The sequence below is a fragment of the Pipra filicauda genome, unplaced genomic scaffold (assembly GCF_003945595.2).
Source record: "Pipra filicauda isolate LSUMZ 115617 unplaced genomic scaffold, ASM394559v2 scaffold157_size4220110_pilon, whole genome shotgun sequence".
Lineage (NCBI taxonomy): Eukaryota > Metazoa > Chordata > Aves > Passeriformes > Pipridae > Pipra > Pipra filicauda.
The window spans coordinates 611,787-630,768 of NW_024104073.1; the positions used below are offsets into that span (position 1 = coordinate 611,787).

The window sequence follows — 18,982 nt, forward strand, 5'->3', positions numbered from 1 at the left end:
AGAAGGAGGAACCATTTTCAGATAAAAAATAGATACTGCTGGTTAAAGAATACTATGAAATTACTACAGCCAAAGATGCCCAAAATTACTCCAGCCCTGTATGGAAGTGCAGCAGAGTTGTGCTTCTTGGTGCTGTCAGTGTCATAAGGACAGTAGAATTCAGTGGTCTGATGTTACCAATACCCCCAGCTGTGTCCCGTATCCCTTTCAAATATAGGAAATGCCATCACTTGTATTTTGAGACAAACTGTTCTGACAGCAGCTGTAATTTCTAATGTATCAATATACGTGCTCTAATGTTGACTGGAAGCCTTGGACAAGATACAAGGTACTTGTCAGTGTATGTGACTGTTCATCAAAGTGTGTTGAGAGAGATAGAAAGTGATGATTGAATCTCAAAGCATAGGAAATCTTGGCGTTATTTCCCAGCCTACCTTTAGAGTTGAGAGTCCAATTTCAAGCTCTTTCTTTAGTTTATATATCGGGGAAGGGGAGGCATCAGCTGTGTTTCCTTAGTCATTGTTGAACATGCTGGTGATAGATTCCGTTTTGTCAGAAAAAAAACAACATTGGAACACTTTATAGTCAAACCTTCACATTGGACCCCACCCCTCCCCTAAATAAAGTTCTGCCTGACCTGCAGCTTCTCATCATATTTGCAAAGCTGTTTTGAATAGGAGTGATGTTAAAATACATTTTTTTGGCAAGATGATGCAGTTTTATACCTTATGGCCCCTTTTATCATCCCTGCTTGAGCAGTAGAATTAGACAGGGTGAGATCTAGAGATCCTTTCCATCGTCGGTCATTCTATCATTCTGTTACTTATGGATAAGTACTTGTACTTTGACTTTCCTGTTTTTTTTTTCTGTTCTTATTTTCTGCATCTCTTCCAAAGTGGTTTGTTACCCTTTAGTATCACTAAGACCCAATATTTATACAGTGATATTATTTTCTCCCAGGAAGGAATTACTGGGGGGGAAGACAACTGGGACTGGAGTGTTGTTTTTTTTTTTTTCTTTCCTCAAGCTTTGAACTACCAAAAGAAAAGGACTTTTCAAAGCCGAAGAGTAGTGCAAAGTGCTTCAGGATCCCCAGTTGTATTTAATTAGGGAAAAGCTATATTTGTAATAACCATTTGAGAAAGAAATGGTTTCTTTCATTCTGGAAAGAAAAAATAGGGAGATAAAGTTTTAGGACTTTGCTTTCTAGACAGAAGACAGGAGCATTGCAGTCAAGCTGTAATGTAGCTTCTGCAAAATGTGTCCTCATTATTATAAAGGATACCTGACTAATTTGTTTCATTGGGGGTTAAGTGACTCCATGCTGTTGTACATGCTTCCTCGACTATGTTTCACAATGCTAAGAGGCAGATGGACTTTATCAAAAAGTCACAATTCAGTTATAATGTTGGCTTTCATGACCCCTCTGTGCTTCAGTAATGCATCTTGAGAGCTTGATGAGAAGTGGGCAGCCCCAGAAGGCTGAGAGACAGAAGACTGTGTGATGGGCTCAGCCACTGGGCTTAGGGCTGCATGGGAGCCATTCTGGGTTAGGTCAGAGCAGCTTGAGGGGATCTGATATGTACTGGCAGTTTGAATCCAGAAGGAGGAGTGCCCCAGGTCTCAAAACTCCTGGGCAATGTTAAAATGCTGAGCAGTCCCATAGATAAGTCTGATAGCTGTGCTGTTAGTGATAGCTTCCCCAACTAGACAGGAAAACAGAAGCACAGTGCTCACTGAAACAGCATAGAGCAAGTTGTGTTGGTCCTCTGTGCTTTGATGAAAACTGGAATACACTTGTACAGAATGGCATGCTGGCCTACCCTACTGAACTGCTGCAATCATGCTTGCAGAAAGTGTTTATCATCTAACAAGGAGGGTAGGAGAAAAACTAAGTAGTAGAGTTCTGCATTTTAATGAGAATTGTTGTGGCTAAGGAAAACCAAATCCTAGCTACTGTTGATTAGTCAAGTTTTAGTACACTGTAAAAAGTGGGGGTTATTTTCGTCAACAAGAAATTTAACTTCATGAACCAGCTTTCATCATACATGACAAAAAAGATCTTCTTTTTCCTACAAATTAAAAAAAAAATCCAAGAGGACTAGGTACAAGCAGTCCACCCTGCTTAGAATGGGTAATATTGGGTCTTTCTGTGTCTTGCTCTGGTTCTGCTTTCTTCATCTCTGTGACCATATTTTTAACCATATCAGCACCTAATAGATATTTGAGGTTTCCCTTGTGGCAGAAGGAGCAGTGGGGAAGTGTATCTCCTTTTGTGGCATCTAGGAATTTGCCCAGAAGCTATTTCATTGGATCTGAGCTAGGATGAAGTTCAAATATGCATGCCAAAAAAAAATTAGCACAAAACTCTTGAAATTGAGATCATAGCTCTTGCTTTTTTTCCAGTGGTTGGGGACTAACACAAGATTGCACGCTTGGCGTTGAGAGCAAGTGTTCGCATTATATATATCCTACAGAAGGACAAAGTCTCTTAATGTTGGAGCATGAAGTGTTTCTAAATTACAGCCCTATTTCATTCTTTTGAGCTTCAAAAGAGCTTGTATTCTTTCCAACTGACTCATTCATTTGAACTCTTCCATGCATCATCATACCACTTTATTTGCTAACAGTCTTCTCTGTATGCTAAGGGATGTATTACTGTATGGGTCTCTCTTCTAACAGATCTGATCCTTTGTTTACTTCTCAGTAAGAGTCTCCTTTCCTGGGCCATTTTTAGTGTAATTCTGAGCTGTTACAAGCTCTCAGTAGTAGTTATGTATATGTTATATGTACCTTGAAGAGAATGAAGATTTTTTTTTTTGATAATTAAAGATTAAAAAATTGTGTTGTGTCTGGGAAATTTTAATTATTTCCAGAATACACTGAAGTGCTTGGTGCTTATATTCAGCTATGCATGTGAAGTGTTTTCTTCAGCAGCTCTTTATTTTTGGACTTTTATCTTTTTGCTACTGCAAAAATTGCTTCTTGGAATACTATTATTATAGAAAATACTGTGTATTAATAAAATGTATATTCAAAAATTATGTATTTTGACTTTTGTGTCTTCACAGAACCACTCTCATGATAATTTGCTAGACACCAGTGACTCAAGAAAACAAGCAGCTAATCAGCATAACTACCGTACAAGATATGCAGTAGAAGAAACTGCAAGGCCTGCTGAAGAGTTGGAAAATGGACACAGTTCTTCAGATGTAAGATCTTTATTCATGAGGCAATCTTACATATTCCATTTCTACTCATTAAGCTCCTGCTTCATCTAATTAAACATTATTTCTAGTGGAAATTCAAGTTACATTTTCCACTGTGCATTTCCCTTCACCTCTTTAAAAAGTGATGTTGAATTAGATTTTCACATGCTGTTGTATATTTAGTTTTGACTAAAAGATAGTTGACAAAGGGGAGAAATGCTCATTTGTAAGGGCATTTTGCAAAGTGTATGTGTGCAATGTTAAGCCTTCCTTATGTTTGCAAGCCTAGTCAGTGTGGCCCGTATGGCCTGGCGGTGCGGTCACCGGCTCTAGGTGACACTGCTTGAGCAGAGGTTGGATAATAAGACTTCCAGAAGTCCCTTCCAGCCTCAACCATTCTGTGCTTCCGTAGCTATGGTAGAGAATGAGGTAAGAATACAAGAAGTTCTTGTTTGAGTTGAGTTTTTGTTTGATATTGATAAAGTGTGGAAATGCTACATTAAAAGACTTGAAATTATTTTCAAAAAGGTAAGCTTGCCTTTTTAAATGGAGGCTATGGGTTTCCCTTTCCCCATCCTCGACGTGGGGGAGCCCAGCTCTAGTTCCTTCTCCGTCTGAAGAACCATTTCCGACGTCTTGTGGGACGGGGAAGGGGGACTCCAGAAACAGGGTTTTTCAGGCCCCGAGCCTGGAGGGGAGAGGTGCCCTCCCCTCCCCCCACCACCCACGTGGCTCCATGGCAGGCACAGAGACAGCACACCGGCGTGGAGAGGAGGCAAGAGAGAGTTTATTGTTGGGAAGGGGTTTATAAGGACAATTATAAAGGGTTCAAAACAAAGGACCAATGGGACACCTCGGGACACCTTTCCCAGGACACTCCTGCATGGGAGATAACAGTTGCTGTGGGGGGTATTAGGAAGAAGAAACACGTGTTTGCAAAGGGACCACAAAGAGCCATTTTAAAACATGTTTAAACAAGTTTCTCATCAGATTCACTGCCACAGAGGCTGAGAAGCACTCAGATCTCTGTTAAAGAAATGTTGCTCTACATGGCATCTGTCCAGGCATAGATATTTTCGTACTCCTTTCCATTTAAGTAAGTCCACTAAAGTAAAGGAACTATCTGCAAACTAAATCCCTTTAACAACGTAAAGCCTCTATAATGCTGTATGTTTAGAACACATATAAAGCCTAGAAAAGTTTTTGTCATATTGTCACTTATTATAATTTACTTGAGTTCCAAAGAAAATGCTTTCTTTTTCTCTGCCTCTCCCTCTACCCCTCCCCAACACCCTCTGCCCCCCTTATTAGGAAGGGGAAGTAGTTGTTGCCAGTGGTGGAACATCGGAAGATGATGAAAGAGCATGGCACAGTGATGGCAGTTCTAGGTAAGTGAGAGAAAATTCCTGCCAATAAATCTTAAATAATTTTCTCTGTAAACAGTTAATGAGTAATAACTAAAACTTTTGCAGATTTAGAAGAAAAGATGAACAAGAACTTAAAAGTTTCAGGGGTTAATTGTCAGTCATATTACTAACTAAAATTTAGGGAAGGTTTTGTCCTTGTTTGCTGGAACAAAAATTGTTTTTGATTGGGTTTGCAGGAGGTTAATTCTTTTCAGGGACACACACACTTCATGCATGTGGTAGCAGTTTCCTATGACTGTCAGGCTGAGCTGTGTGATACTTGGCTGGAAATTAGAGAGCAAAGACTGAGGTAGCTTCACCCATCTTTTTTTATTGTTGTTGTTCAGAGCTGTTCAGAACCAGAAGTCCGTAAAGCGATATCCAGACTTCAGTGTGTATCATCTTGAATTGACCAAGTAAACAGTGACCTGAGGATGCTATAAGTTAAGCTTCTGGCAAGACCGAATGATGTCAAGGCTTTTGGTTTACTACCATTTAAATTGTAGATGGAATATAGGGTTTTTAAGCATTAAGGTTTTAACTATTGAAATATTGTAGTTACCTAGACTGTTACCTGTAAGCTTGTATTGGGTTATATTGTGTCATCCAATGCACTCTGAATTGCTTTTTAACTTCTGGTTTTTAATTTCCTTTTTTCTTTGGCATGCCATACATAGTGACTATTCTAGTGATTATTCCGACTGGACAGCAGATGCAGGAATCAATTTGCAACCACCAAAGAAAATTCCTAAAATTAAAACAAAGAAAGCAGAAAGTAGTTCAGAGGATGAAGAAGGACCTGAAAAACAGAGGAAGCAAATTAAAAAGGAAAGGAAGAAAGGTATTGAGGAGAAAGATGGACCATCAACATCACCAAAGAAGAGGAAACCCAAAGAGAGAAAACAAAAGGTTAGATGTTCTTTGTGTATTACAGGTTGCTCATTCCTGCTGATTTAGAAATAATTGGATGAATAATTCAGTTACATATACAACTTAATATTGTCTTATTTAAAATACATCATGACTTTTACTTGTAACATGATAATTACCAACTCTTGTAGGTCAAATGATAGATGGCTGTAACGATATGCTTTCTAAATACTTTTCACTTCAGGAACACTTCCAATATCCTTATCACCATCCTTTGTCACACCAGAAACTTCCCTCCTGTGGATATATTGAGTCTTGGTATAACATGCTGGTATTTTTTCAGCTGTGCTGACTTGTCTCCCTCTATAAGTGCAATTCCTTTTAGATCTGTGCTACCATGTAATTTTTTTTTTCAGTTTCTTGATCTGTGATATTTGCATTATGCTTGCTACTGTACCCCCATCAAGTGGAATATCACTTGATCAGGGTTTTGTTGTTGTCTGTGTTTTGTTTGCTTTCTAATATAATCACGTCATTTCAGTTCAGATGGAAATTTTCAGTGACTTTGGCTATTTTCAGTGTGTTTTTTTAGGGATTGTTTTGTTTTTGTTAGTTCTGAAAACTTCATTCTTCATTCTTTCTTTACAGAGACCAGAAGTGATCTATCTGGTAGATCCTATTTGCTTTTGTAAACTCATAGCTTCTATTTTTGCAGTGTCAAAGAAAACTAACTGTTTTTTGGTTTATTTGTAAGATTAGGAGTCCTGGGCATTCCTTAAGATCATTATTTCAGTGTGTTGGCCCTCATTGGAAGGTAGACTGACAAAAACAGCTGTTCTAACATGCAGGTTGGCATAGTGTCAGATTGACTGTGAATCTGTGTTACGGCATGCAGGATGTTAGGTGGTAGTCTTTAGTCTTTGTTTAGGCTACTTTTTGTTTATTGTACAGTCATTGGTTGTACTGTCAAAACTAATAGTATATTAGTATTTACACAGCCTGAAACCAAAAGAAGGTATCGAAAGAAGAAACCCAGGGAAGATCAGAAAAATAGATGATGGGGTGCTTTTTTAGTGATTGAAGCCTCCAGTTTAGCTCTTTATTATAAAAGACTGGTTGACAGCCTAGTATTTCCACTTAGATTAAAGCTGAACTGAGTGTTTTGGGAACCTTGCATCCATTTTTGTCCCAGTTATTGAGATGCGGATCTCTGACTCAAAAAGTATCAGGCTTAGATATTTCAAATTTTTAAAGATGAGCTGCTCCTTTCTTGAGTCACAAGAAAGTTTTAGGCTGGAAAGAATTGCAGAAAATCATCTCTTTCCTCTGCCGCTAGGCTGGATTAATTATACCTGTAATTCCTAGCAGATGTTTGTCTTTGAAGCTTCCTGTGGTACATTTGACCTCCTTCCTGGGCAGAGAGCTCCCAGTTGTTTCTGATAGAAAGTTTTCCTGATCCAAAATTTGGGCTTTTCATTGAGGAAAGAAGTTTTGACTGTCTTTGTAGCCAGACACAAAATCTTAGGAATTAAGAAAAGAGTAGAGAAAGATTGACATTCATCTGTATTAATGCATAGGCTTCATGATCTTGAATGGTGCTTACATTTCTAATCCCCCTCCACCAAAAATCAATCTAAAAAATGATACAGCAGTGAAGAAGGGCAAGAAAGGAGCACCCAGGAAGACCAAAGGGTACAGAATATTTTTTCCTGATGTGCAGATGCAAAGAGACCAACTCTTAAAAGGGCAAGAGTTTGGATGAGATATGATTAAAAAGCTTGTATAAAACTGTCATGGTTTAGAAATGAATAAATTCAGAATTATTTCCTTCCTTCTTTTGTTACGCTGAGAGGTAGCACCCAGTGACACAGCCATGAAGCTCAAAAAAAGAAGAGTTTTCCCATTTCACCCCTACCCTCTACAAGTAGACAAAAACCCCTAACCCACCTGGGCATGTAGTCAGGCTGTGGAAATAATTACCAAAGGACTTGGTAGAGTTTCAGAAGCTATTAGATAAAGTTACTGGGAATAGTCTCTTCCTGATGATTAATTGAGATCAGGCTTGGCTTCCAGAAGGTCTTAAACTGATGATTAATGTATAAAGTTATAACAAGGAAAGATTTTTCTGGGTAAATGCTATTTCTTATTAACTTCCCATAATCTACCTATGAGCTAGACACTTTTCTCTGACACAGTGTGATCAGGTTTTCCCAAGATAGACCTGCTTAAACCTCAGAATTCACAAGGTGCTTCTGTGTTATTGATTTATTACAATGGAGAGATTCTGGTTTGGGTTTTTTTGTGGGGTTTTGTTTTGTTTTGTTTTACCTGTATGTATGCTTTTTTCCTGTGACACACAATGGTGCACTCAAAGTACTTATCATCATTTGAAACCACATTTGAATTTATGCAATGGAATTACACTTGGAGCATCCTATTTGCAGTCTGGGAATGCAGAGTCTTCCATCAGTGGCTATATGGAGTGGTTTTCTATACCACTGTCCTAGATTGCTTTCTGTACACACACAAGATTCTGTCAGTAATTTCAAAGCAGCTTTGCATGAATGGTTGCACAACCCCCTGTTTTATCTGGCCTATTAGATACAGATGTGCAGTGTTCACAGAGAACCAGTGACTGCAGTGAGCTTCATTGCATACAAGTGTGTGACATGGAAATATCTTCTGAAAATGCAGTTCCACAGCACTTCATAGTAAATATACAAGTGGGTAATGTGACTGTACCCAATCCAGGTCATTTTCACATGATTTACTTCTGTTTATGTGCATTAATCACTCCCTCCTTTTATGCAAGGTTACTTAATTAAAGGCAGCTGTATAGTTTTAGTGTCTTTTTGGCCAAGGCAAATGTGTGAATTTGTTTAAAGAGAATTACATGTTTCAGTTTTATCTTTTTGGGCATGAGACATAGTTGCTGGACTGTTACTAAATTCAGTTTTTATTAGATGAGCTCATCCCACCGCCACCCCCCCAAAAAAAACCTCCAAAAGGCAGTTAAAATTTATCCTCACACTGCAATAATTTCCTTTTTACGTTAAATATACTTTAAGAAATACAGATTTTAATAGGCACTTCTCAAAATACAAAGCTTCCCCAAATGTACACAGAAAATTAATATGAATGAACTAACATTTTCTTCAGAGGCTGGCGGTGGGAGTTCTAGCAGAAAATGGCTTGACACTGGAAGAATGGCTGCCTTCAGCGTGGATTACAGACACTGTTCCTCGGCGGTGCCCATTTGTGCCACAGATGGGGGATGAGGTATTGTACTTTTTCACTCTGTGTCCTTGCTTCTTTCAGCTTGTGTTTGTCTTTTTTTTTTTTATCTGTGAATTTTTTCCCAGAGACTTACAATCAAAATATTTTGGATTTTCTTAAAAATGTTCTTCAATCTGGCTAAAATTTGCTTTTGCTTCCTATATTTAAAAATATTCTGCATGTATTGCTTTGACTTTTTTTAAAAATTATTATTCCGTGCTGTTGCAGTAGCATTCCTTCTTATACAGTCTTCAGTGTGTTAATTTCCTTATGACACCTGTATACAAGTTGTGTGAGATGCTTTATCTAGTGAAAATATTCCTTAATTCTGGAGCATCTTGTATACTGAAAAATAGGTAAGAAATAATATGAAATTAAGTTTGGAATACTTACTTCAGTTTGGGACTTCAAGTAAAAAAGAGGAATTAAACCTCTGTAGGGAGGTTGTGGGTTTTTTGCTTGGTTTTGGGTGTGGGGTGTTATTTGGATTTTTTAAAATTCATTTATTCTGAAGAAAAACTCTGTCCTTTTCTACTTGTGTTTCTGATATCAGAAAACTGCTGGTATCTTAGAGCAGAAAACCACAAGAGAAGTTTGGTATATATGTATTTTATACAAACCAGACTGTAAACACTTTGTAAACATGACCCAGATATCTCAAAATACAGTAGCAAAAGGACACCCACCAATTTCTACTTTGGAATATGTAGCAGAGAATTGTATGAATAAGTAGTATCAGATGGAATGCAGTCTTGAAAGCCAGAGTCTGTGCATGTTTCTTAAAATCCCCTCAGGTTAAAATATGAGGAAATAGCTGGCTTATACTGTAATGGGTACTTTGTCTCTTTGGGGAGCACCACATTTTTTGAGGTAGTAAACAGAGTTGTTGTATAGCTCACACCTTCAGAATGCTGTTGGAGAAATACTTGACATGGTGGCAAAGTTACTTAACTTTAATCTTGAGCTAAAGCTTTTTGTAGGCGCCACCTTAAACTGAATCAGGAGCAGAGGCCGCATGTGCAAGCAGTTTTGTTTTTACTGGATCACTCCACTGATGCAGTTGACAGCTATATCGGCATTGCTAGTGAGGGAGGGAAGGAGCATTTCAAGTTGAGAGTTGCAAATGGAGAAAATTCTTATGGATTTATACCCTCCAACAAGCATGTTTTGGAGATGGTGCTGTTCAAAAGATCAAGTCCAAATAAATGTATTTTGTGCCTGATACTATCTGGATACAGTGAAGCAGCCAAAGATTTATCTTTACCTTACCTTACAAAGATTGATCTGACCTTACCTTTACCTTTTAGCATCGCATCGATTTAGTAACATGAACTGGTGTGTTTGGGTTGGAACCTGCTGAATAGCATGTACAGTGAGTGTGTACTAGGAATATCTAAGTAGGGTGCATCCTTTTGCTGAAAATGCTTTATATTGGCAAACAGGAAATTTCCTGTCCTGTGCCTAGAAAGTAAGGAATAGTTGCTCCAACAGAGAATATGTTTGTAATCAAGCTGCTCTGTCTGAAATCCCATCTCTGATACTTGTCTTCCCCAGACTTACTTCAGATTTTACTTCAGAACAGAAATTATTAATTAAGAAAGTTACTTTTGAGATTCACAGAAAATAAAAGGTTGGTTTAATTAGAGTAATGTGGTGAGAAGAGGTCTCGTGCGTCCTTCCAACATTTTAGTGGATGGTTGGTATGTTTTTAAGATTTGGGAGGAGAGATATTTCAAATTTGTTTTCTTAAGCTTTACAAAAAAGTAAGAAAAAACAGTAGTGCTACTGTTTTGTTTTTTTTTTTTTAATTTTCCTCCACTTAATTTTTTGGGAACCTGCGACTTTTGCAGGAAAACAGACTGAAAAGAAGTTGACAGAATAGAAAGTACACACGTTGTATGGCAGTAATATGTTAGCATTTCAGCTCCTCAAAGTCTTTTTAGGGTAACTGTCACATTTCACTTCTAGGTCTACTATTTCCGACAAGGTCATGAAGCATATGTTGTAATGGCCAAGAAGAACAAAATATATAACATTAATCCCAAGAAACAACCATGGCACAAAATGGAATTGCGAGTATGACTTCTTTTTCTCTTTTTGTTTGTATCTTAATATTGAAAAATCTAACTAACCAGAAGTAAGTTCTTGATACAGATAATTCTATTGTGCTCTTAATGTTGCAAGATAAGGGGAAAAAATTAACTTAATAGTCAAATGAAATCAGGCCTTAAACTGTACTACTTTTTCATCTTATCTGCTTGAGCAGATAAGGTAGTTACACTGCTTCGCAAAATATTTCTCAAATATATTCCATTGTAAAATAATAGCTTGTTGTGGAAGACTGAATTTACGTTCTTGATTTTTACATGATCTGGCAGAAATATAGTATAATCAGTATACCCATATTTTCATGTTTCAGAAAGCTATTATAGTTATCTTAACTTCGGTGGTAGTACATACTATTTTGTTTATTCCAGGAGCAAGAGCTGATGAAAATAGTTGGGATTAAGTATGAAGTGGGATTGCCTACTCTCTGCTGTCTTAAACTAGCTTTTCTTGACCCTGATACGGGTAAATTGACTGGAGGAGCATTCACCATGAAGTAAGGAAAGCAATATTATATTCAAATTGGGAGTTTTCTTGAGGTAGAGGGGGAGGAGGAAGCATGTGTGAGTTGGAAAGTTAAAAGATAACATTAATGTTAACCTTGTGCTTTTGAAGTGTTGAATTTTAAGTGTTAATTTTCTTATGTAAGTGGTTTATGTTCTGCTTTTGCTGTTTTATTGCTTAATAGTTGTGTGTTCTGTTGTAATTAGGTACCATGATATGCCAGATGTCATAGATTTCCTAGTTTTGAGGCAACAGTTTGATGATGCAAAGCATAGGCGATGGAATATAGGTGAGTTGTGGGGGGAGGTTTGTTTTGTGGTTTTGTTGGGGTTTTTTAAGTGTCTAGCTATTTTCACGATAACTTTTTTAAAAGTAGGTTATGGTAAATAAATCCTAATACTGTGCTGAAGTGAGAGAATAAGCTCTGCTTGTATTTAGATGGGGAGTCCTACTTTGTCCTTCCTACTGAAGGGGCAGCAAGCCAACAAAATACTGAAGGTCATTGTAAAAGCAAGTGCAAAGAAAATGTCATTTGTGTGTTTGTAGAGAGGAATTAAGGGTACTTTTCACGAGTATGGTGTTTATTGCTAACTGATAACTTATTGTAGCCTAGATATTGTTTTTGTCTTTTTTTTTTTAATTGAAAGCCCTCTTAAAACTGCGTTGCTGCTAGAATTTTTTTTTTTTCTCAATTCCTGAAGTTTCTACTGGAAATATGGAACTCCAGAATTTGAAATTGATCTCTAGATTGTACGAAGAGAATGCTCTTTCCATCTCTTTATACTTCTTTAATTCCATTTTAAACCTTGTAGTTTAGCATCATTGAAGCATATATAGTTGTAATTCACTGCCATGTGATATGGGAATTACTTTGATTCTTTTTACTTTGCCTGTGCATAGTTATTTTGAAGTATTGGATACTGGAAGAATGTCCATGATTAGGTCCCCCAATCAGCTCTATTTCCTAGTCATCTTTTCCATATGATGACAAAGATTACCTTTCGGTAATGAAGTCTAACTAGAGGTAGAGAAAACTGCATTATGACAAAATGATCCTTTGAAGTGATGTGGTTTTTTTTTTTTTCCAGGAGATCAGGCAATATGTAAATTCTGATTCATAAAAACAGCCTTAGATTGTCCCTGAAACGTAAAAGGTTATGCAAGTATTACTGATTCTCCAGAGTACAGGATTAAATCTATTCGCCTAAGAGAAATCTGTATATGATACAATATGTTCAGAATTATTGGCACTGTTAAGTCCTTTCCAGTATTTCAGTATATTCTATGGTGTGATATTCTCCCAAAAGTAAAACAGTGATAGCCTTCCTTTTTGTTTTTTATTTGAAGTAGGTCTCAGTGCTGTTTTTGAAGTGCTGTCCTCTCCAAAGTTCATTGGTTCATTGTAGCTAAGTAGCCTGAAGAAATGACATAGATGGATGTTAAAAGCTCTTTGTTTGTTTGTTGTGGGTTTTGTTTGGTTTTTTTGTGGGTGTTAGTTTGTTTGTTTCTTACCTGACTTTTCTGCCAGGAAACAGGAAGTGATCTCCTGTCCTTTGATATCCTTGCTTAGGTTGTTTGCCTTAGCAGTAGATGTATAAATTACATGATGCCATAGGAATAAGTTCATCTCATTATCTCATATTTACAGTATGTTGTCCAAAAAGACAGCTAGTCTTCAGTTCTATAAGGAATTTGGTAAAGACCATAGGCTTCTGATCCAGTAGGAACTGTAAGCCTTGATTTCTTCTTTAAAGATCATTTCAGTTTAATGATCTCTTAAGAGACAAGGTTGATCAACATTGACTAATCTGTCACCATGCTTTGCTGTTTCCTGATCCATGGTCTTGTTCTCTGTCATGCAATACATGTTTTCCCACATGATCACAGCAGCATAAGAAGAATTATGGCTATACTTGGTGAACAGTCTAGCCAGCAGTCATCTGTCAGCTGTTGTGATAGAAATCCAGGAGCAGAGGAGGGGTAGCATCTCCTTCCTGGGCTGGCAACTGTGTTTTGAGAAACTTGCACTGTGGGAAAAATTGGAGCTACACAAAAAGTATTGAAAGTGTCAGAACCTTCTATAAACCTTTATTCAACGTAAATAATATGAGTTTCAGGCCAGTAGTGTCTCATACCAGCTTGTAACTCTGACAAGTGCATGTTAGAGTTCATTCTTCAATTTGTCTTTTGGGTGGTAAAAATAGTGGTAAAATCATCTCCTTTGTAACGTATGAAATGGTAAAGCAGAGCTTGCAAAGACACTGCTGTTAAAGCTGTTACTGCTCTTCCAGGAGCCTTCCAGAGCATTACCCTGCTCTCTGTATATGTATTTTACCAAGTGTCTGCTTGTGTACTTGACAAAAATCATGCACTGCTTTGTTGCACTGTGGAACACAGTATAATAAATGTTTCTTGAAAGTAGATCATATTTTCTTCCAGGATAAGGAGAAATGCCTTAGAAGTATGTATGAAACTCTGTTCCTAAATGTTTAACCACAGAAATCTGAAATCCCCAAGACTGATCTGACATGCTCGGGTTTCTTGAACTTTTACCACAGCTTTTTATCAACAAACTGGTTTTTTATTTTGTTTTGATTTTGGGTTTTTGTTTGTTTGTTTGTTTTGTTTTCATGTTTATGCAGTTTTTGGTTTGTCTTCATGAAAAGACTACTGTTACTATCTTTTCTTATTCATCTATGATTTCTAGCACTTAGCCTAAAAATCAGTATTTTTATAGGTACTACTTGGAGAGTCACTGGATATAAAATTTATTCATTTAAAATAAAGGATCAGCCCTTATTTACATTTTTGATCTTTCATTTCACATATTTCTGGTATACTTGGTACAGTTCAGCACAATTAGGACTATTAATGGAAGCTTTATAATTGTCCTGGAATTACTTGCAATTCAATTTAAAATTTTAAAAAAAGTGCAGTAAAGAAAGCAAACCATTTTTGAAACAATATTTATTTCCTATTAATTCAGACAACTGCAACAAGCATTTGGGCACTGGGTGGATGTATTGAAATGGAATAAATACTGCAGCAGTTAAGAAAGTGTGTATTCAATTAATGATATTCAAATCTCATGAAGACAAAATGTGCAGTTCTTGGGATCACAGACTTAAATTACATTTGTTCTTGTATTGAGCGGACTGAACACTACATTAAAAATTGTTTCTAAATTTTGTGGCATGTGTTATAGAAAATGTTAGCATTTATGATGGTGTGTAATACATGCATTCTCATGTGTAATTTTTTAACAATGCTTCTGACATTTTTTCTCAGCTAGGTGAATGCTTTGCAGTAGTAAAACCATTTAAAGTCATAGTAAATTACTTTGCTAACCTTTTGAGCAAGCTTTAATGAATTTTATTCTATTATCAGTCAGATTGCCTGCATAGTAAAGGAACGAACTTCTTGAATTACATTTGGGTCGCAGAAACTAAGGAGGAGGAGCTCAGCAGCATGTAAAATATTCCCTGTACAGAAGTGTCATAGTGCTCAGTTACTTCAAGATAGCATGTAATGTTTAATGAAAGTAGATTTGAGTCTTAAAGGTATAGCATGTAAATTGTGTGTGAAATTAGGAAATAAATTCATATGTAAAGAGTATGTAGATAGATTTGCAAATCGTTATTTTTCTAAAATGTTGTATTAACTTTTGGTTAAAAAACAATCTTCAGAAAGAATTTAATTTTTTAAACTGAGCTATGACTCATGTTTGCCTGTTGATCGTGTAAGTGTTCAAATGGATTTCTGTATTCAAGATCAAACCAGAGATACCTAAATATTGCTTTTCTTGGAGGGTAAGGTGCCTTGTATTGATGAAATTATTTTATGTTTTTGCCTAGGTGATCGTTTCAGGTCAGTGATAGATGATGCTTGGTGGTTTGGAACAATTGAAAGCCAGGAACCTCTTCAGCCTGATTATCCTGATAGCTTATTTCAGTGCTACAATGTCTGGTTAGCAAATTTATCTTCAGTCTTTTATTTTAATTAGTTACTTCATTTGAAGTACTGACTGAGTAGCTTGCTTTCATTAAACTCGGTCATGCATCTCACTGTACCAGTTTATTATAGTATTCTGTGATGTATAGATAAATTATGTTACAAACATTAAATAATTTCAATGTTGACGCAATATTAGTAGGTAATTTAAGTGTGGTTATTTTCAAGCTGGGACAATGGTGACACTGAGAAGATGAGCCCCTGGGACATGGAGCTGATACCAAGTAATGGTATGGTACCTTAATATAATTTGCTTTACAAGTGCATTTAAAGAAAAAAAAAAAATTGTATGGTTTTTACATAACCAATCCTGTTTCTCTTGGAGTGGGATGAAGTGCCACAAACCAATTGCATTTAAAGAAAATCTTTAAATCAATTATTAAACTGAAAGTAGATTAAGATAAAAGAACTGGGAAAAAACACAGCCATACTTAGACAAACTAACTGTATGTTAAAAATAAAAATATTACAAAAATTATAATAGATAATGTAACAAACAGTTAAAGTTAACTGTAATGTAAAGTTAACTGTTAATGTAACGAACAGTTGAAGTTAACTGTTGTTGGTTGGAGGATTGGAGATAAACCAATGCCCAATGTCAGCTTGAGGAAGCTGCCTTCTCTAAGACATGTCAACGTGCCTGCAGACACCCAGTGCATTGCAGATGCAACACGTACCTGTGAGACACTTTAGTAAGATTTGCTTCCTATCTGGTCCAGCACGTGTTGCAGATACATGTGCTGCAGAGTGGACAGCATAGCATGGGCACTGTTCACAGACAAAAATGTAGTATTTCTTCTTTTTTCGCATAGGATATTGTTATTGATGGGGTTCTTTTGAAGACTTCATAGAACTGATTAAAAACCAAAGTAGAATCTGCATTTTTTACTTGTGTTTTCCATGATACATTTGATAACATTGTCACTCATAAGTAATCATAAATAATTCTTAATTATTTTAAGTTGTAAATGTGTTCATTTCAACTTTTCACTTTAGTTCAACCCTTCTTTTAGTGGGTAGCTCTTTGTCATAAATAAAATAAAGGTGTTAAAGTAATAACATGACTAAAATAAATAATCAAAATAGACAATTAGCCCCTGTTTACTTTCTATTAGAGGCTAATTCATGTTGTCTTAAGGAAGGAGAAAACGTTTTCAGATAAAGGATAGATACTTATTAAGATAGCTAAACGTGCACCTGATTTTTGGCTATATGTACAAATATTGCCAATTGTTACATCTTCTTTAAAAATATAAAAAATGTAAGAGGAACACTTTACATCATACTTTAAAAATCTTCTCTTACTTTATAAATTGTCAAAGTTGGTAAGTCCTCAAGGGTGTCAGGGTGATAACACTGTTAATTTGCATGCTCTGGTTTTAGCATTTTAACTCACAAAACTCTGACAAGGTGGAACCATTACCTGGAGAATTTTTTTAGCATCAATGTCAAAGTTGTTATCTTAAACTTCATCTGAAAACCATGTGCCATTCCTTACTAAAATAACTTATTACCAAGAACATTGGGGTTTACCACAAAATAACTCCAAAACCAAAGACAAGTTTTAACTGTGTTAAAGGAGTGTCTTAGTTCCAAAATAAATTTTACATTTAGCTATTCAGAAGAGGATAAATCTTGTTTGAAGGAGGACTTGTACACCAAACTGTGTTGTAAGGATTTAAATTTATCACACAGTAATATACAGGAAGGATACTGGATGCATCCAGAATGTCTTTGAGCAAATCAAGAAGTATGCATTTGTTTTAGTTAGTAAAAATTATTATATAATATCTCTGATTTACAGGTATATGTATTACACAAGGTACAAATATTTACGTCTTATTTAGTTTTCATATTACATTCCAGCTGTATTTCCCGAAGAACTGGGAACTAGTGTTCCTTTAACAGATGATGAACGTAGAACACTGCTCTACAAACCTCTGGATGGAGAGTGGGGTTCCAGGACCCGAGATGAGGAGTGTGACCGAATTATTGCAGGGATAAACCAACTTATGACTCTAGGTAAATTCTGAATAATATGGGAAGCGTTTTTGGTTTATATTTTCTAGACTTTGCTCATGTGCACTTCTGAAATTACCAAACGAGTGTGATAAAATACACCTTTAACCTCTTGATTAACTGGAACAAAACTTTCTCATTTCCTTAGTTATGCAAAATGTTGAGGAAAACATAACTGATTAACTTGGGAAAAATCACTTGCTATTTGGTTGTAGAGCAATTGCTGTTTACAGGCAGTTTCTGAAAAGGTAATTGTTATAATGTTTAACACATCACTGCAACGTTTACCTTAATCAAAGATGGGTGTCTCAGTGGAGATCCATCAGTGAAATACAGGCTGAATCATAAGTCTTCTGTATGTCTTTGTGGTGAACAATTGGTGTTAAGTCAGCAGTCATAGCTTTTGTGCTAACAATGGTCATAAATTAAACATATAAATAGTCACAGATACTTTTTTTTTTTTTTAACTGATTTTTTTGAAATACTTGATGCAAACCAGAAAACTCAATTCTTGAAATAATTCAGATTACCTGTATATCCCACATGGCTTCTCTGATGACATACTGCATAAGAAGCTTCCTTTCCTTCCAAAAGAAAGGAATTACCCGTACAGTGTAGTAAACAAATTAGAGATTTACGTTCAAAGAAATTGTGAGGAAATGAAATTTGAGTTATTTTCACTGTGCCTTCTGAGAGTACTGGTTTTACATTTTGCATTATGTTGTATGACATACTGCTTAGTTTGGGATTTAGTTATAGTATGTGTGGTGCATATTGGTACGAAGTAGCAGTTTCTAGAACATTCAAAAAAGTAAACAGGTCCTAGTAGAAGAGCAGTCTGTTTAGCAACAACATATTTTCTGTTTTAAAAGACTTTTGAAAGAGACTTTAAAGGTGGTTTTATGGGTTTGTATTGCAGTATTTTTCCTTGAGTATAAAATATTAGAATGATGTGTGTCTAAATGCTCGTGATGGTTCTAAGCATAGGAGGGAAAAAACAACTCTGTTTAGGTGCACAGACTTAAATTGCTCAGTGGTCCTCTAGCATTATGGTAGATGGATTTTTAGACTTCCTTTCTGTTAGGTAGGGACAGGATATTGTCTTTCTGTTTTATTTTGAGCATGGATTTTACCCACCTCTTATGGAGGTTGAAATAGCTCTGTAACTTTTATGGTAAGAATTTAATGTGTTGCTTTGTTTAGAGATGCTAGAGTGGCAATATAAAATAAAATGCAACAAGCCTGTGTTTTAAATAGCGATACTGAATTGCATGCCTTCCAATGTGTATAATTTGTATATTCAAACCTACTTTTCAAATTTGTATATTATACAAGAGCTTGACCTATCTCTGAGGAGTGTGGTGCTTCATGCACAACAGAATGGGTAGTCACTGCAGTGACTGTACTTACAGCACACACCTCAGCAAGCACTCTTTTCAGTAGAATATCAGAATATATTTGAAATATCTAGAGTAGTTACTGTTACTTTTGGGAAACTGCTACACATTTCTAACGTGAGGAAATAGCATATGTTGCCTGGGGGTGAATCTTGAAACTGCCATGGGACTTTTGTGGTATATA

At 36.3% G+C, this 18,982-nt stretch overlaps 1 protein-coding gene across 2 annotated transcripts in view; it reads left to right on the forward strand.

Annotated features, from left to right (window-relative positions):
* Window positions 1-18,982, forward strand: part of LOC113982878 (pleckstrin homology domain interacting protein) — a 107,953-nt gene that overhangs the window by 70,769 nt on the left and 18,202 nt on the right. For both annotated transcript variants that reach the window (XM_027711503.2, XM_027711504.2), the window contains exons 21-30: window positions 3,072-3,212; window positions 4,521-4,597; window positions 5,293-5,524; window positions 8,645-8,764; window positions 10,730-10,837; window positions 11,239-11,363; window positions 11,578-11,660; window positions 15,226-15,337; window positions 15,551-15,612; window positions 17,249-17,404. In XM_027711503.2, the coding sequence (XP_027567304.1) occupies window positions 3,072-3,212; window positions 4,521-4,597; window positions 5,293-5,524; window positions 8,645-8,764; window positions 10,730-10,837; window positions 11,239-11,363; window positions 11,578-11,660; window positions 15,226-15,337; window positions 15,551-15,612; window positions 17,249-17,404 (1,216 nt within the window). The remainder of the gene's footprint in view (window positions 1-3,071; window positions 3,213-4,520; window positions 4,598-5,292; window positions 5,525-8,644; window positions 8,765-10,729; window positions 10,838-11,238; window positions 11,364-11,577; window positions 11,661-15,225; window positions 15,338-15,550; window positions 15,613-17,248; window positions 17,405-18,982) is intronic.